Source organism: Rhinolophus ferrumequinum, chromosome 12 (assembly GCF_004115265.2).
Source record: "Rhinolophus ferrumequinum isolate MPI-CBG mRhiFer1 chromosome 12, mRhiFer1_v1.p, whole genome shotgun sequence".
Classification (NCBI taxonomy): Eukaryota; Metazoa; Chordata; class Mammalia; order Chiroptera; family Rhinolophidae; genus Rhinolophus; species Rhinolophus ferrumequinum.
Window position 1 is genome coordinate 4,558,891 of NC_046295.1, and position 18,358 is coordinate 4,577,248.

At 52.9% G+C, this 18,358-nt stretch overlaps 1 protein-coding gene across 3 annotated transcripts in view; it reads left to right on the plus strand.

Moving 5' to 3' along the window:
• SEMA4D (semaphorin 4D) overlaps positions 1-18,358 on the plus strand; it is a 46,225-nt gene that overhangs the window by 10,353 nt on the left and 17,514 nt on the right. For all 3 annotated transcript variants that reach the window (XM_033123012.1, XM_033123010.1, XM_033123009.1), the window contains exons 3-14: positions 113-258; positions 2,460-2,522; positions 4,203-4,301; positions 6,970-7,063; positions 7,715-7,828; positions 8,870-9,021; positions 9,972-10,147; positions 10,223-10,379; positions 11,411-11,633; positions 12,394-12,509; positions 17,687-17,859; positions 17,954-17,997. In XM_033123012.1, the coding sequence (XP_032978903.1) occupies positions 113-258; positions 2,460-2,522; positions 4,203-4,301; positions 6,970-7,063; positions 7,715-7,828; positions 8,870-9,021; positions 9,972-10,147; positions 10,223-10,379; positions 11,411-11,633; positions 12,394-12,509; positions 17,687-17,859; positions 17,954-17,997 (1,557 nt within the window). The remainder of the gene's footprint in view (positions 1-112; positions 259-2,459; positions 2,523-4,202; positions 4,302-6,969; positions 7,064-7,714; positions 7,829-8,869; positions 9,022-9,971; positions 10,148-10,222; positions 10,380-11,410; positions 11,634-12,393; positions 12,510-17,686; positions 17,860-17,953; positions 17,998-18,358) is intronic.

An 18,358-nucleotide genomic window follows, 5' to 3' on the forward strand; every position in this document is an offset into this window, starting at 1 on the left:
CATGCCATGGCCCTGGGGACATGGCAGTGCACCAAAAGGAGACCGGGTGCTCAGGGTGTGTCCAGGCTCAGGAATGTCTAATGTGCCACCCTCTCCCGCCCTGTCTCCCCAGAGGTGCAGCTGGCAGAGTTTCACCAGCCCGGCATCTTCAACTACTCAGCCTTGCTGCTGAGCGAGGACAAGCAAACCCTGTACGTGGGCGCCCGGGAAGCCGTGTTTGCCGTGAACGCCTTCAATGTCTCCCAGAAGCAGCGCGAGGTATGGCCTGGGGCCTTCGGTCTGGTCTGCAGACCTTCCAGTGTTTTCTTCTGACACCGGCACACTTGGCTCCTCCTGTCTTGGTCCTGTGGCCTGTGTGCCTCATGGCTGGCATCGCATACATCCTGCATCTAGAGAGCAGCCTCCCCTCCTGCCAGCAGGCCAGGGGCCCTGTCATCCTGAAGCTTCCTTCCTGCCTGTGTCCACGCAGCCCCATCTCGAATGTCCCTTGGCGGCCTTACCGAGGGACCACCCTTTTCAGCTTGGGGTTTTGACAGCTTTATTACGGACAGTCGCAGGGTACACAGGAGTAGAGGGAATAACACCACAGACTGTGCCCACGGCAGCTCCTGCAGGCGGGCTTGGCCCCTCGTCCTCCCTCCCGTCCCCGCTCTGCTCCCTCCATGACTTTGAAGCAAACCCCAGATACACACTTTTCATCTGTGTTTCCCTGGGCATCTCCCAAAGGAAATGACTCCTTTTCTTCAAAAATAACCAAAATACCAGTATCACATCCAAAAAATGAATGCCAAATAATCAGTGTTCAGATTTCACAGACTCAGATAAATGAGGTTTGACTGTTCAATTTGAATCCAGTGGACATCAGGCCATCCATGTCCCCAGGCACTCTGTCCTTCGAGTCCCCACTTCTTAGGGGCTCCCTGGGTCCCCTCACTGGGAGCGCCACTCTGTAGTCCTGCTGGCCCTCAGCCTCAGTCTGGCTTCTGGTGTCCTTCGTATAGGCAGGTCACCCAGCCACTGAGGCAGCTGGAGGCCATGGCACCCAGCCCTTGCCATGCACTCTGGAGCCATGTGTGCATCAGACATTGCAAAACGGGGAGTTCCAAGTCTCCCTTTCCTTCTGCATCTGTGAGCCGGAAGTGGCCTGTACAGGGGAAAGGCCCATCACTGGCTACTCATGTCCCCCAGACCAGTTCCTTTGGAAATGGTAGGATTGGTGCTTGAAACCTTTGCCTTTATTTACCAGTTTTCAAAATACTGAGTGAGTTCTCTCCAAAGGGAGACAATGAGTTTTCTGATTTTTGAGTATGACCACACACTCGTGGATTTAAACGTTTTGAAGTCCCTTGATCCATTTTCAGCCAGCCGCTCCCTTGATGCTCAGATTGTCGCTGCCCTGGCTGGTGGCAGCCCTCCTTGGTTTCTGAGTCCTTGCTGATTGGTGGTGTATTCTCAGTCTCTGATGTCAAGGTGCTTCAGGTTCATCTTGTGCATTTTCTGTCCAGACCTCTTATTTTTTTGTTCTGTTTTGTCTTTATCTCTAGAGTCTAGCATAGTGCCTAATTTCTGTTTGACACTTAAGTGAAATTCTGGTCACTGTCCTTTGAAAACAAAGTGCACGTGTGACCCCCTGGGTGCTCAGTGAGAGCCGCTCCTTGCTCTGTTAATGGCGTCACTGTGAGCCCTTGGGGTGAGGGAGAGGCTTTAGGGCCTCCTATATGTAAAAGAGAAGAAAAAGTTAAAACAAAAACAAAAAAAATCATATATATATATTTCTTTAACATTAGTCATGGGCCAGCACACGGCGGATGGGGCAGAGCTGCAGGAGCCTTCCGTCCTGCGGCCTGCTGCGCTCCATCCTCTGGAGGGTGACGGCCCCTCCGGCCTCACGGTCCTGATCACACATCTACTGGCGTGAGAGAAGCGGGAGCTCAGGTCTTGGCAGAAGCCTTTCGACCTGAGGGCAGTGTTGGTCTGGCACTCTCGACAGCTGCCGTTACATAAAATTTACAGAATTGTAATCCTGTCCTTCTGCTGATAGTGGAAGTAAATGTCAAGGCTTTTTTTTTTTGACTTTAGAGTCACATTTGAATGGATAAAAACCCACTTTGATGTGTGAAAGAGCGTGCAGGTTAGCTTTTGGATAAATGTAACCCTCCCTTCTTCCAGTAGTTTGCTGTTTGCTGCTGTTTGCAGTGAATAACGGGGTGTGGGATGGCCCTTCGCGGCGCTGTTGGCTTCGAGACAAGGATGCCAGTGAGAGCCTTCACAGGCCCCGATGCTTACTTGGCCGCAGCGATTGCTCTCTAAGCCTCGCTTTGCGATCTCAGGTTTCGCTGTCTCGGGGGGAATATCTGCTCTCAGTGCCATTGTGTGCTTTGTAAACTGTACATTCTTATGCCAGTATCTCCTTTCCAAAGGGGGCTATGCACTGAAATGACTGTCATTCCTCCTACCAGGCATATTGGAAGGTCTCAGAAGATAAAAAAGCAAAATGCGCAGAAAAGGGGAAATCAAAACAGGTAATTATTTTTGCAAGCTACGAAAAGACACACCGGTATTTCCTAGTTATTTTAACCTTCTGAAAACCAGCAGCCGGGGCATTTTGTTCAGGTCCCTCACGACTGACCTTGCGGGTCATGCCTTTATTGCTAAACGGGAAGATTGCATCTCCCAAAGCAAGTGCCAAACATAGTAGGCTTTTTTCTTTAATTAGTTCCAGATAGTAGGCATTTGAGAAATACTTTTTGAAGTTGAACTAAATTGAATGTATTCAAATAGCCTAAAACTCTGGAAAACGATTTCTGATGCCTGTTGGCTCGTGGTGTAAAATGTAGGGTTCATGCCTCCCAGGACCCCATCAGCTTGGAGGGGTTGCTGCAGGATGTCTGGGTTTTTGGCAACACCCATCCCTTGAAAACCTGTTCCTTCTCTAGGAGATCCTGGGTACCTCCGTGTGGTGGCCATGCAGGGAGTGGTGGGGCGCGTGTCGGTGTCAGTGTGCTGGCCCGGCGAGGGGCTGGGCCGAGTGTCCATCTCTCCGAGCTCTGGGTTACTCCCCACCTGCTGCTGGGCTGGTGTCGGAGTCTCAGAGCCCCTTCCTCCTTGAAAGTGGGTCAAGATAGCTGAGTTAACGGCAAATTTCAGCCGTGGTTGGCTAATTTCAAAACAATTAAAACTTTTTTTAAAAAAGATAAGTAATTTTTTTAGCCAAATGCTAAATACTTTCACTGCAGTCAGTAAATCTGAAGTTACTTTAGGAAATGAGGGAAAGTGCAGCCGTTTCAGTGTAATCACAGATGTCGCAGGGCGTTGTCTCCCAGCTAAATTAGACCAGGGCCTTGCCCGCGTGGAGACCATGCAGCAGATAGGGGTCCCTCCCAGCTCTTGTGGGGGACGACGCATTACTCCCAGCCAGTTTAAAGGCAATCATAGCACAAAAACTTGACTGAGCAGAGATAATTTCAGACGATAGCACATATAATCCAAGTACATTTCAGTCTAAAATAGTGAGTGGGTCCTTAAGTGGCATCTGGTTTTCCTGCTGGTCTTTCTGATGTGGCGCCAGGCTCGGAGCCCCCTCATTGGCCCAGCCTCTCCCCTGGGCTGGGCGGGCCGGCCACACCCACTCCTGAATTGCTGTTTCCAGTTTTATGTGTTGGGGTGAGGAGGGTGGGGTCCCCCAGAGAGAAGGAAGGCCTGGGGGATCCTGCCCAGCGTGCACCTCTACAGGCCTGGCAACAATGGATGGTTTGTGTGTCCAGTGAGAGTAAAACCAATTTTTCTGTGGTGGGTGGATAAGACTTAAGGTCAGCTGCCATTGCGTTTCAGCCAGCACATCTTTGCTGGGTATAAATTAGTGACTGCAGTGAAATCCACGTGGCACCTGACAGCCAGCCTATAGATGCTGCAGAGACAAAAGCACTCAGGCCGGCTGCAGATTGAGGTTTGTCCAGGTATCTCAGAGAGCCTGCTCTCACTGTGGCCGGCAGGCAGAGCTGGTGCAGGAAGGTGGAATGCATCAGAGGCCCGCGGTGAGAGGACACAGTCAGTGCACAATGCGGGCGGTCGTCAGGGAGCCAGTGTCGGCACGTGCCTTGCTGGTTCTGAGCTCTGCAGTGAGCGGTGTGACCAGTGTGGGTGACGGAGGGTGTCCCGTGGAAGCTGGTGGTGGTTGACCCGGGCATTTCTCCTCCTTGTAGACAGAATGTCTCAACTACATCCGGGTGCTGCAGCCGCTCGGTGCCACTGCCCTTTACGTGTGTGGGACCAACGCCTTCCAGCCAGCCTGTGACCACCTGGTAAGGCCTGGGCCCCTCCGCTGGTCAGCGTTACAGCAGCGTGGGGCTCCGCACAACAGAAGGCTGTTTTAACTGCCAGCTGTGTGTGTGAGGAGGGGCCCAGCCACTCGCTGCCGCCTGCAGGTCCCGGGGTCCTGTCTGTGAACCACTAGAACTGGGGGCAGCGTGCGGGCAGGACCCATGGATCATGGCCCATGGTTCAGCGCCGGCCCTGGGGGACCTTCTGGGAACTGCACTGTTGACAGAGACACCAGAGTGACCTGATCCAGTATCTTGCCTCCTCTTTGTCATGTTTTGTGTTTTTTGAGGGAGATCTCGCTATGACGTGGGTCTGGTCAAGTGGAAAGTCATGATTTCTGGTCCTAGACTGCATGTTCTTGGTTCACATATGTTATGGGCTGAATGATTGTGTCCCCCCAAAATCCGTATGTTGAAGCCCTAATCCCCCTTGGTATTTGGAGATGGGCCCTGTGGAGAGGTGACTGAGGTTAAATGAGGTCAGAGGGAGGAGTCCTGATCCAATAGGATTGACGGCCTTATAAGCAAAGGAGGAGACACCAGAGATCCCTCTCCATGTTCGGACACAGCAAGAAGGTGGCCGTCTGCAGGCAGGAGAAGAGTCCTCACCAGGAATCACCCTTGCTGGTTCCCTGACCTAGGACTTGCAGCATCCAGAGCTGTGAGGAATAACTGTGTGGTTGAAGCCACACAGTCTGTGTGCTTTGTCCCAGCAGCCTAAGCTGACTAGGACAGCATGTCCACCAGCCTGGCTGTGGGCTGTCACCACCCGGTGTCTGCTTTTGGGATGCAAATTTCTCCCAGATTTGCAGATGCTGGAAAACACCCCATGTGAGGAGTGACAACAGGACACAAGGGTGCTGAGCTGTTTTAGAAGCAAAACTGTCTCCCTCCCTCACCTGCATCACATCCTTGACTCTCCCTACGTGTTGAGACCCTCGGCCCTCAAAGACAGACTTAGTTTCTTTTTCCATAAGGGAAACATTTTGTACATCAAAGAATTTCCTGGCTGAACTCTAGTAATCAGAAGCTTAAAATACTGGAATTTAAACTTAAATTTCACAGACAAGTCCGTTGTTGAGGTCAGGGAATCATGTATTTCTTTTAAAATCTAGACCTATAATCTTTCCCAGTATTTCTAATAAATATTTTTAGGCTGACAGAAAACTTGATGCTGTACATGTCTCCTAACCACCAAGATTGCACATTTATTAGGAACGAGTGTGTGCACATGCTGAAGTGGGACCCATGGCCCCTAAATGTTTTCACAAGCATCTCCTAAGAATAATGACATTTTCCTACATATTTAAGTTTGTCATTGTATCTAAAATTTCCAGTAATTCCCCAATTTCATTTCCTCTCCAGTCTCCGTTCAGATTTCTGCCAAGAGCCCCCCAAACATTCTCTAGAGATGTGATCAGTGATTCACATCAGTGGGGTGTGCTGTCACCCCAGTTCAGACTTCCTAACCTAAGAGGTGACAACCTGTATGTTTTAACCAGCCTGACGAAAATGTCACTACAGCTCTTCATTGCCCCTGAGCCCTGGTCTCTGTGTCTGAAACCATGTCTCCAGTCCCCTCACTGTGACAGACAGGTTTCCAGCTTCTCACACATCCTTTCTTACCTTTGCTGCCTGGATGGGTTTCTCCTCTCATTTGCTGGTGTTTTGCTTTTTTTTTTTTCCCCTATAGTTCTCCTCCTGGGATATGCTTTCTTACTGTCTTTTGTATAAGCTTCTCATGTGTGCAGGGATGGAAGTGCCTCATCTGTCATTTTGCAGGCATTTCCCCTAGTTTGTCACTTGTTGAATTCTGTCCCACTTTTTCTGCTGTGTTTCCCCCAAAATAAGACCTAGCCTGACAATCAGCTCTAATGCGTCTTTTGGAGCGAAAGTTAATGTAAGACCCAGTCTTATATTTATTATGTTATGTTATGTTACGTTACGTTATGTTATGTTATGTTATGTTATGTTATGTTATGTTATGTTAGACCCAGTCTTATATTGTAGTAAAATAAGACTGGGTCTTATATTAATTTTTGCTCCAAAAGACTCATTAGAGCTGATTGTCTGACTAGGTCTTATTTTCGGGGAAGCACGGTGTGTACAAAAGCTGTCCAGTTTTTCATGTGTTACATCTGTCTGTTTTTTTCCTGACATGGCATTGGGTTCTCTCATCAGGTGAAGAGAGATTGTCCCAAGATACCAGAAAGTTGTATATCTTGGTGGGTGGAATTAGGTAGAGATTCTGCTGTTTTTTTCCTGATACCTGTTTGTTGGACAGTACAGTCCTTCACTGCTTTGAATGCCATCTTTGTTGATACTAAAGTCCTGCGTGCGGCCTTCCAGTCACTTACATGTTCAGCTTGTCCTGGCTGCTTTACGATCCTACAGCCACCGGCATGACCATCTCTAGCTCATAGATGAGTAACTGAGCCTCCAAGATCTGGAGTAACTCTCAAGGGTGTCAGCATTCCGGGGTACCAGGGTGCCGGCGTTCATACTTGGGCCTCCCATGGCTGGCCACACACATGCTCTTCCCTTGGTCCCCTCAGAATAGCAAGTCTAAATTAAATGATGCAACAAAGATGCATTATTACTACAGAAATTCAGATATTTCACGATACTCTTTCTTTTCATTCAATTGTAGAACCTAACGTCCTTTCAATTTCTGGGGAAAAATGAAGATGGCAAAGGAAGGTGTCCCTTTGACCCAGCACAAAGCTACACATCTGTCATGGTCGGTGAGTCACCCTCTGGGATACCTGTCGCTGGCAGGGCTGTGCTGTCGTGTTGAGCACACACAGGACACTCAGTACCTCTCCCTTCCCAGTAGTCTCCCCATTTCCCTTCTGTATTCACTGTTTTCACAAAGGTACGTGTGCGTCTCCTTAGGCCATCTTACAGGAGCTTTAGAATTCATTGTTCAAAAGGGTAGCCAGACCCACCACGGTCCACAAGTCAGATCTGTGGGGAGAGCTGCTTTTATTTATATCCATGGTTTGTGCAGATCAGCTGGGTTACTAGGTCACGTGGAGTCGACACTCTCATTTGAGGGGTTGTTGGTGACTGAGGCCTGGAGTGGTCTTGTGCACTGAGGCAGGCAGACCCTGAGCCCGTGTGTACCTGCTGTCATGTTTGTTAGTTTCCTGGTGCAGGAGTTACTTGCTCCCATTAGTTATTAACCCTGACTCTCACAAAGTACAGTTCAGTGAGGAGCACAAGACTATCCGTGTCAAAGAAATGAAGCAGAAGGCATGTCCCAGAAGCGGGTGGTGGTCCCTCTGTGTCCTCGGAGGGGCTCCTGTCGGACTGTACAGGAAGGTGAGGTGTTAGGCGTCAGTCCCCCGCACTGGTGCTGACGCCCTTCTCCTCTTTCTTCCTGGGCGCTGAAGACGGAGAGCTTTATTCCGGGACGTCATATAACTTCTTGGGAAGTGAGCCCATCATCTCCCGAAATTCTTCCCACAGTCCTCTGAGAACGGAGTACGCGATACCTTGGCTCAATGGTAAGAAGTGGGGGTGGTCATCGGAGGTGTGTTTCTACTCAAGCAGCTTCCTCGCCAGGAGAGACACCCCCTACCCCGCTGTATTGCTCCTTTTGCTGGCTCAACATCACAGGGGCGTCCTAGAGCTCTTGTTAGCCGGTGTGCTGGGGGCACTTCCGGAACTGCTCCAGGCTCCACAGCCAGCATCCCTGGGCTTCGGTATTTGCTTCTCCTTTTTAAGAGATCGCTGTTTGAGGGCCACCTTCACCCCTCCTGGAAAATGGACCTGAGGGGCTTTCATAAAGTGAGGGTCTGGTGGTCAGTGGGAGCTCAGCGTGGTCAGATAGTGTGCGATGCTGTCACGTTATCTCTGAACAGCGTGTGTCCACATTGCATTCGCGATGCACATGGCGCCAGGCCGCTCACAGGAGGCTTTTCACCTGGACTCTGTCCAGCAGGGCCTCGGCTTCGAAGCGTCCGAGACTGACAAGGCGCGTGGTCTGGGAGACAAGGGATGGCAGGCTCCTCCTCGGTATGGGGTGGCCAGGCAGCCAAAGCCCTGGGGCCTGGACTTGGTGGTTGGCAGTTTCTGTCTGAGGCATGTGTTGTTTAAACCAGCAAATGTATATCAGCTAGTAGGTCTCCGGGGACAGTGGGATCTGGATCGCTGGGCCCCCAGGCTGCCTGCCAGTGGGGAGGCTCAGCCTTGTGTTCTCCAGCTGGACCAGGAGGGTGTTCTTCAGAACCACATCCTGGGCAGCCCCTTGGGCTGAGGAGGCTGAGAGGGGCGCCACCTTCACTCCCGGACCCTGGACTTAGTTTGGGAAATGGCACATGCACTCTCCCGTGTCTTGCAGGGAGGTGCCGAAGTCCCTCGTTGCATGCAGGGGTGTGCCCAGGCCCCTCCTTGTGTGCCAGGGGAGGTGGCCGAGGCCCTCAGTGTGTGCGGGGAGGTGCCATGGCCCCCCGGCACGTTCAGGGACATGCATGGGTCCATGCATATGTGCAGGGACTTGCCTGGGGCCTTCTGTGTGCAGGCGTCACTCGGTATCTCCCCTGCAGAGCCCAGCTTTGTGCATGCTGACTGGATTCGAGAGAACCCAGACAGTGCCGAAGGCGAGGACGACAGGATCTACTTCTTCTTCACAGAGGTGTCTGTGGAATATGAGTTTGTCTTCAAGCTGGTGATCCCCCGGGTAGCACGGGTGTGCAAGGTGAGGCCATTCCCCCATTTCTCTTTGGTTCCACCCGTTGGCACAGCACATCTGAAGGATTAGTCGCCTCGCCCAGGCCCACACTTCCTCCGTGCCACGATACCAGTGTGGGTATCCTTCCTCCGCAGCATCTGGGATGCTCCCTGCAAACTGAGCGAGTTTGGCACCCGAGTCGCGGGCGATTAGTTTCCTGTCCTTGGGGTTCTGCTTTTGATGCACCTTCCTCAGACCTCCCTAGGGTTACAGAAAGTTATTATTCCCTGTTAACCAAATTCTGTTGCAATTGGGATTTCACTATTCCATTGTGAAGTTGGGGAGGGGTGCGTTTTGTGTCCAAAATAAATAAGGACACTTCAATTTTATATACTTCTGCATCCGTATTTCTGAGTTTCAGTATTTTTCTCCAGACTAAGTTACAGCAGGTGTGTTTTATGATTGTCACTGAAAAATGTTTGTGGAGAACCTGGCAGGTCCAAAGCACTGCGGCAGAAAACTTGGGTAGAAAGGAAGTGAAGATCTGACCTCCCATGTGGAAGGTCTTTTGGGGAAGACCAGACCTACATACATTGGCCTAAGACAGACCGGAGCCAACGTGTCCGCTGGCTCCTGGTTCCATGGGTCGGTCACTCATGGATAGGTCGTGACACAGGCCAAAGGGCCAAAGCAAAAGTATGCAAGGACGGCCACTGTGAACCTGAGTGTGGGCAGATTCAAACAGTTGTTTCAGCTGCCATGGGTGACTTTTCATCGCCAGGGCTTTGTTGGTTTGGTTTAATGTGTGACCTCAGCTGCCTGGGAGTGCTCTGGTCACGTTGTTGTGTGCAGCTGGCTTTCTCCTTCAGTTGTGGCTTCATTTTATTCAGGCAGAGCAGTTCCGGGCCCGAGTGCCTCATTTATCCTGCTCCCAGGGCTTCTGCCCTCACCTTACCACACACAAACTTGCGTTTCAGGGGGACCAGGGAGGCTTGAGGACCTTACAGAAGAAGTGGACGTCCTTCCTAAAGGCCAGGCTCATCTGCTCCAGGCCAGACAGCAACCTCGTCTTCAATGTGCTGAGGGACATCTTCGTCCTCAGGTCTCCAGGACTAAAGGAGCCTGTGTTCTATGGGGTCTTCACCCCACAGCTGTAAGTGCCGGGGCAGGCAGGGCTTCTCTCCACACTCCCAGCCTCCAGGTACTCATGCGGCCCCTTCTTCCCCAGGAACAACGTGGGGCTGTCGGCTGTGTGCGCCTACAACCTGTCCACAGCCGAGGCAGTCTTCTCCCGAGGGAAGTACATGCAGAGCGCCACAGTGGAGCAGTCCCACACCAAGTGGGTGCGCTACAATGGGGCCGTGCCCACGCCAAGGCCCGGCGCGGTGAGTGACAGGCGCCTGGGCTGCGGGAAGACCCAGAGCGTGGAACGCAGTGTGGGGCCAGCCGTGCTGCACAGACCCTGTGCCACGCCAGGGTGTGGGTCAGTCCACGTAGGGAGTGGGCATTCCCCTGGGACGGGGCAGGGCAACAGGCACAGTCCTTTTCCTGTCTTCCTCTCGCTGGTGTGCTGTGTAATTGCCCAAACCGGAGTCTGTTCAGGCTGGTGGGTGTTTTGTGGCATTGATTGCATAACCTAATTAGGTCGGTTTCATTTTCTGTGTCCTGTAGAGAAACACACGATTTCTTGCAAACAGATGAGCTGTATTCTCCATTCATTAATATGAATCGCACTTTTGTCCCCTAAAAGTAGTGAATTTTACGTAGAAATCATTTTCTAGGCCAATCGACTTCTAGGCTGATTCAGCTCTGTGTGTTCATTCTGTGACTGGTGTGTCGGGCTGTGTGCATGGCCCAGAGGTGGGGCTGTTACCGGAGGGAGTGGCCTGGTGCCTGGAGCTTACCCCGGGGCTGTCCTCCCCCGAGATGCACCGCCTCTGACACCAGTCCTCGTTCCTTCTGTGCATATTATTAACTAAAACACGTCCACTGGAAGTCCGTCAGGAGCCAGGACAGAAAAAAAGAATCCTTCATGCTCTTGATCTTTATGCTCTTTAGAATCGGACCACTTTTTAGCGATTTTTACCAGTCTTCTTACGGGACAGCTAGCAAGTGATTAGTGTTTACTTTTTTATTTCAAAAGCTTGATACTTTTTTATTCATAAATAGATCAAAATTACTTCACTGACTATATGTCGTGAAACACAATTACATCTTGTGGATAAAGACAGTTGCATTTCCTAGTGCTTTACAATTCTCTTCAGATTCCTGGGGAATGGCCATCTTGGTTTTTCCCCTTTTTCAAGAAATCTGCTGTGGAGGCCCCAGGTTCACGCCTCTGGTCAGCCCAGGCTTTGTGCTGTGTGTGGGGCTGTCCGCGGGCGTGCGCTTCACAGCGGTGGTCTGCTCCCTGCAGTGCATCAACCGCGAGGCCCGGGCGGCCAACTTCTCCAGCTCCCTCAATCTGCCAGACAAGACGCTGCAGTTTGTCAAAGACCACCCTCTGATGGACGACTCCGTGGTCCCCATCGACAACAGGCCCAGGCTGATCAAAAGCAATGTGAACTACACGCAGATCGTGGTGGACAGAACCCAGGCCTTGGATGGCACCGTCTATGACGTCATGTTTGTCAGCACAGGTGGGTCCCGGCCCTGGTCACAGCCTTGGTAAATCTAGCTGATGTTTGCCAAGTGGAGCCAGCGTTTCCCCAGGTACCCCGAGTAATTTCTGTTTCTGAGATTTCTCCACACCTGGCTGGCTCCAGATCTCTGTGACCATCACACCACCTGGGGCACTGGTTAGAAATGCCAGTCCTGGAAATTCAGGTCTGGTGGGTCTGGGCTGCTACAAAGAGAGCCTGGATGACAACAGGCAGACAGCACGTTCGTCCGGCGCGCCTGGTCGAGACCTGTCCTGACCTGCCATGGGAGACGCTGCTTCCCTGGAAGCCCAGGGTCTAGGAAGCAAGTATTTCTGGAATGGGAGTCGGTGGCCAGGTGCAGCAGCAGCTGGTGGGCGCCAAGGTTCACCCTGGGGGCTTTCCACCTGTGCCTCTGAGCAATTGGTGGGCTCTGCCCTCAGCTGCCGGGGACCCCTCGAAGGATGGCATCCCCAGCGGGCCAGTGGACCAAAAGCCACTTATAATTTGATCTGATGGCACAGATCAGATCAGCTGTGCTGATAAGGGCGTTGGCGTCTGCCACGTGAGTTTCTGTTTATTTTGCCAGTGACTTTTCCTTTTTCCAACTCTAATGTAAAAATGCTGTCTGTCTGTACGTCTTGCTAAGGAAGCGAGTGGGGAGGGAGAAGGGTGACTGTTTGCTGCTGTGGCCGACAGAGTAGGCAGCGCCGTGCTCGCCTTCTGGGGTGGGTCACTGACCTGTGCCTTGAACTTGCAGACCGGGGTGCCCTGCACAAAGCCATCAGCCTTGAGAACGATGTCCACATCATCGAGGAGACACAGCTCTTCCAGGACATGGAGCCAGTCCAGACCTTGCTGCTAGCTTCCACGCAGGTGAAGTGGCTGCATGGTTGGCAGGGTGGCCTTCCCTTAAGCCTCGGTCGTCCCCGGGCTGTGGCCGGGGAGGTCCCTTTGGCCCAGACGAGCCCACGTTTGGGCTCTTAAAGAAAGTTCTTCAGTGCACCGCGGGGTTTGGGATGGCGGGAAGGCAGACAGAGATGGTACTTTCTCCTGAAAGTTGGCAGAACCTCCCTGAGTTGTTGGGGCCGACGTGATGCCAGGGTGGAGGGTGGGGGTTGACGTACACCAGAAACACTTCCTGTGCCCTGAACTTGGTGAGGGTGAGACCCTGTCCGTGGTACGCTGCTAATGCAGCTTACCTTACTCTTATCAGCATAGAAAACCTTACTCTGGGTACCACTCCCTCTCCTTAGACGAGGTGCTCACTCCTACATCAGGGTCGGCAGGCGTTTTCTGTAAAGGGCCAAGCTTGAGTGTTGAGGCTTTGACAGCCCCACGGTCCCGGTCTCTGCCTTGTAGCACAAGAGTGATGTGGATCAGCCTGGCTTGGTTCCTGCAAAGCTCATGAACTGAGCTTGCAGTTCATGAAATTTTCATTTCATGTCACAAATATTATTTCTTCGATTTTTCTTCAACCAATTAAAAATGTGAAACCAGTTATTAGCTGATAGGCTGTATAGAAACAGCCAGGGGGTTGGGTTTGCCCCATGGACAGCAGGCTGTGCCCTGGCATCCATCCGTGGAGGCCTGGGGGATATGCACCCGTTTTATAGCTGGGCTGGAGCCATATAGAGCAGATCACAGGCCAGGCTCCAGGTCTCCCGTTCCAAACCCTGGCTCCACGGTGCCTGTGTGAGCCCACGCAGGCCAGTCTTGCCTGTTTCCTAATCTGTACAGTGGGGACAGCAGACCATGCATAGGGGGGGCCTGGCCTGTCGCCATCCTATGACTGTGGCTGAGGATCTTACTTCTCCCCTGAGCTAATGGGTTCTGGGACACTGGCAGTGCCAGGGTTAGCACTGAAAATTGGAAGTGGGCTGTGTGTCGGACTGCCTTGGCCACAGGCCGCCCTTCACTCGGCCTGTCCCATCTGACCCTGTTTCAGAGCCTTGCTCCAGGATCTCAGGCCTCCTTGTTGTCCTAGCTGCTCTGCTGCTGAGCATTTCATTTTGACCTCTGCACTCCCAGTGGCCCTCCCTCTCCAGGAATGGGTAGGGCTTCACGCTGGAAGGAGCTTGTCCCCACGGTCCCTCAGGGCTTCCTCCCTGCCTGGCTCTTGGCAGGGGTCTCCACCCAGTTTGTGGGGCCTCCCGTGGCTCCGGGCAGTGACGTTGAAAGAAGGAGCTGCAGAAGCCCTTCCCACCACCACCATGTCCCTCAGCTGCTGGGGCCAGCACCCTAGAGGCCTCCAAATTGTTGAGTACTCATCCGAGCAAAGGTTGGACCCCAATGTAGACATGTGTTGAGAACACAGCGCTGCTCTGTTCCGTAATGTCATTCAGGGACCCAGGCTGGCCGAGACCCTGCTGTCTTAAATCCAAGGCTTTTGGAGCACTTGGGTGCCGATCCCATAGGTGGAAGGAGGAAGGAAGGGAAGGGGGCAGGGTCAAGTGTGGGTGGTTATGGGTCAGTCCTCTGCTCACGTGCCTTGGGCCAGGACTTGGTCACGTGGCCACGCCCAGGGTGGGGGCTGGCCTTATAGGGAACCTGGTGCCCCGGGGAACAGGTTGCCTCTCCCCACAGGAGCCCCCTGCACTGGGTGTAGCCCTGTTGCATGGAATAGGTAGAAATGCACTCTGCACACCACGGCTTCCCACACCTTCTCCTCAGGCCGGTGGGCTCAGGATGAGTTGGCAGTGGCCGCAGCACTGCTGGGCCAGCATGAAGCGGTGTGTTCAGGGGTGAAAAGAGCTCCCCCATGCACCCAGGAGGTCAGGCACGTCCCAGCTGAAGGCAGACGTGCCCCCGGGCCCCTACCCTCACATTCCTGACCTGACTGCTGCCAGCAGTTAAGACAACTTTAGGAGGAGGGCACCGCAAGGCTGATGTGCGCAGTGGCCTTGAGCAGAAGCGTGTCCTGTGTGACTCGGAGTGTGGCCGCCAGAACGCAAGGTCTGAGTCAGTCGTGCCTGGCCTGTTGTAGAAAACTGGTGAGCTCCTGCTGCAGGGCTGTGGGCGCAGAGACAGGACAGCACATAGCCCCTCCCGTTCCCCATAGGTGCTGTCCTTCTCGCTGCCTCCTCTCACCTGGTGACAAGTGCATGTGGTTTGTTTTTGCATTGTGCTACATGGACACCACATAAACTTTCACTGTTTTTACGTATGCTCAGCAGCGTTAATGCATTCGCATTGCCATGAGAGTATCACCATATCCATCTCCAGAACTTTGTCATCTTGCAAATCTCAAACTAACCCCGTTACACACTAAGTCCCCGGTCCTTCCCTCCCCCAGCCCCTAGCACCCACCATTCTACTTTCCATTTCCGTGATTTGACTACTCTAGAGACCTTGTATAAGTAGAATCAGTTAATATTTGTCCTTTTGACCTGTTTTGTGTAGCATCGTGTCCTCAGGTTCATTCATATTGCAGCATGTATTAGAATTTCCTTTTTAAGACTGAATAATATTCCATTGTACGGATGGACCACGGCTTGTTTATCCATTCATGTTAGTGGACGTTTGGGTAGCTTCCATCCCTAGGCTATTATAAATGCTGCTGCCATGAACGTGGGTGTATACATGCCTGTTTGAAGTTCTAATTTGACTTCTTTGGGGGCACACGGCAAAAGTGCTTTGTGTGGTGGTTTTGGAGCCCCCAGGGCAGGCTGCTTCTCACTTCGATGGGGATGTGCTTCAGTGGTGAGACACGGCCTACAGGCCAAGGAGAGAAAACTGCGAGGACAGCTCCTTCAACTCTGCCCACACCCTCCCAGCACCCACCACAGGGTCCACCGTGGTCCCTGTGCACAGAAACCAAGATGTGACAGTGGAAGCCCTGTGTTGTGGCCGAAGGCGCCGTCACAGAGGGGTGGGAGGCCCATGAGGCCGCAGGGAAGGGGCCTCTCAACAGACCTCACAGATGCTGGGCAGCCCCCATCAGGGCATTTCCTTTGCCTTGGAAATGTTTTTTATTTTGAAGTAATTCTAGATTCAAGGGACAGTTGGGGTGATAGTTCAGGGCGTCCCTGTGGGCCCTTCTCCCAGCACACGCCTGTCTAACCTGAGGGTTCTGCTGGCCCAGTTCTCACGGAGCTACGGACAGCGGGTATCCCGCAGTCCCACAGTGTCCTTCTGGGCCCAGGGTCCCATGTGGCCTCAGCCATCTGTCTCCTTCCCTTCTGGTCTGTGAGAGTTCCCCTCTGTCCCCGTCATGCTGGCCTTGACACTTTTGGATAGAACTGGTCAGTGTTTGGTGAACGCCCCTTAATTTGGTGTGTCTTACTTTCTCGTGGCGAGACTGGGGTTGAGGGTTTTGGGGAGGTGACCCTGCAGGGCACCGTCCTGGAATCCACATGACTCTCAGAGTTACTCTGTTTAACTTTCCACACTGTCCCCACGGTGGGCTCCCTTAGCGCCACCAGTGGGCCTCGCCTGCAGTGGTCACTGTCGCCCATTCTCCATGTGCTTGGCTATGCCCTTCCCTTCCACGTTCATTAACTGGAATCTGTGAGGTGCTGTCAGTTGTTTCATGGGAGTTCAGCTGACACCTGTGGGGGCTGCAAGAGCTGGGGGCCGAGCGGCCTGTGTGGTGGGGAGGATGGAGCCAGCCTGGGAGGATGGGCTTGCCGTCCCCACCCCCAGCCACCTAAACGGGGTGAGGGGTGGGGCTCCCCAGCAGTCTGGGCCACCCGTTCTGTGATGTGTGAGCGTCCATGCCCTCGCCACGGTCCCTCTGTGCACCTCGGTGGTCCTTTGAAGTTGCCTACTTGGCTTTTCACCCCAGGAAATTTTCCTTACCTCTGTGAACCGTGTGATTGATTCCCTGACCGTGATCCATCCGTGGCACCCTCACTCCTTACAGATATGGCAGACACACGTGGCCTTTCTGCCCAGGTCTCTGCTAACACAGATAGGTGAGCAGTGGGCCTGGTTCTCTGCCACGTGACTCTGTTGCAGATGGCACTTCCCGTTCAGCTGTGGTTGCACACGATGGCTCATTGACCTTCAGTGCATCACAGGCCAGAACATCTGGGGGCAACACCACGGACTTTGAGCTCAGCCAGACTCTGAAGTTAATTGAGAACCTGTTCTCCAAGAATAAACGCCGTCATGTCTTGTCTGAGTCTAAGTCCTGAGCACTGTGTAAACTTGTGGAGTCTTTGATGTGAACCAGAGGTCGTTCTAGGGCATCATGGTGACCTGGAAGCACCAGGCAAAGGACAGAGTGAATGTCAGAACCCGAATTGCAAGCCCTGGATCTGCCCGGGTGGACTTGTGTGGGGCCCTCGTTTTGGCCGAGCTCCCTGAAGACATCAGCCAGCCCTGCTGGCCTGTGTGCTGGGCTCTCTGCCAGCACTGGGCATGGCAGGAGGTGGCAAGAGTGGCCAGTGATCCCAAACCAAGCATTCCAGATCACTGAGGAGCCTGCTTTGCTCTGCTGCTGAGCGTGGCAGTCAAGTTCCATATCTGCATATTGCTCCCTCATAAATGGAGACACGTGATCAGCGGGTGCCTTTTCACTTCTTTTATTCCATGTACTAGCATGTGTTCACTCTCCAGTTGCGTTTGTTGGCACCTCGAGCCGTACTGGATTCAGATAACGGAGGACATCTCACTCTGTGCTCTAGTGCCCACGTTGGGTTCCGAGGTCGTGCCCTGCAGCCGGTGGCCTGTGGTGAGGCTGGGCGTGTCTAGCTAATGGGTCTCCCTCCCAGAGCAGGGCTGAACAGGCTCAGAGACATGTTCTGCTGCTCTTAAGGATGAAGGTGGGCGCCTGCACATGGAAGGAGGGACTGGCCAAGGCCCAGCGCATTCGAGTTACATGAAGGTTTTGCTCAAAAATCATGTGTTTGCTTGCCCATGTTGTCACAGTGCTGCACTCGGATTTGTCTGGGGTCTGACCTGGCCTCGCTCCAGTTCTGAGCGAGGGGTGGGGGGCGTGGTCACTGCTCTTGGTCACCGCTCCCCTTGGGCTGGAGAATCTGCACTTGGCACCCATCATGTTGCTGGCGGCCCCGGGCCCACCCATTCTCATCTGTTTACACCCACAGGGCAGAAGGTTCGTCTATGCTGGCTCCAACTCGGGTGTGGTCCAAGCCCCCGTCGCCTTCTGTGGGAAGCACAGTACCTGTGAAGACTGTGTATTGGCCCGGGACCCCTACTGCGTCTGGAGCCTGGCCACGGCGACCTGCGTGGCCCTGTATCAGACCAACAGCCCCAGCAGGTACCCAGCAGGGGTCGTGTAGCATGCAGATGCCCTGCCCGCCCCACCATTGGAAGCACGTGCATGTGTGTACTCTGTGCCCCTTGTTTTGCAGGGGTCTGCTTCAGGACATGAGCGGGGATGCGTCCACCTGCCCTGGTAAGTTGCGCGTTCTCCCGCCACACCCTTCAGGAATAGCCAGTCTCGTAACCATTTCACGATGCTTTGGTGGTGTGGCCTTTTGCACATTTTGTTTTCCTTTCTCTACTCAGAACAAGATCAGATACCTTTTGGCAGACCCTGTGACCTTTCTCTGTCCCTTTTATTTCAGAAAAGAATGTTTGAAGCCACGCAGAGTGTATTCGTTTATTGGAAAGCACTCTCTGTCCTAAACTGTAATGTCCTCTCTTGAGATGCATCTCTCTTCTCTTAGCTCGGGCTCGTTAAACAAAACCTGTACCTCTTGTGAATGGGAGGAAAGATTAGTCCTCAAGCAGTTGAGACTGTCCTGGGTGGCGTT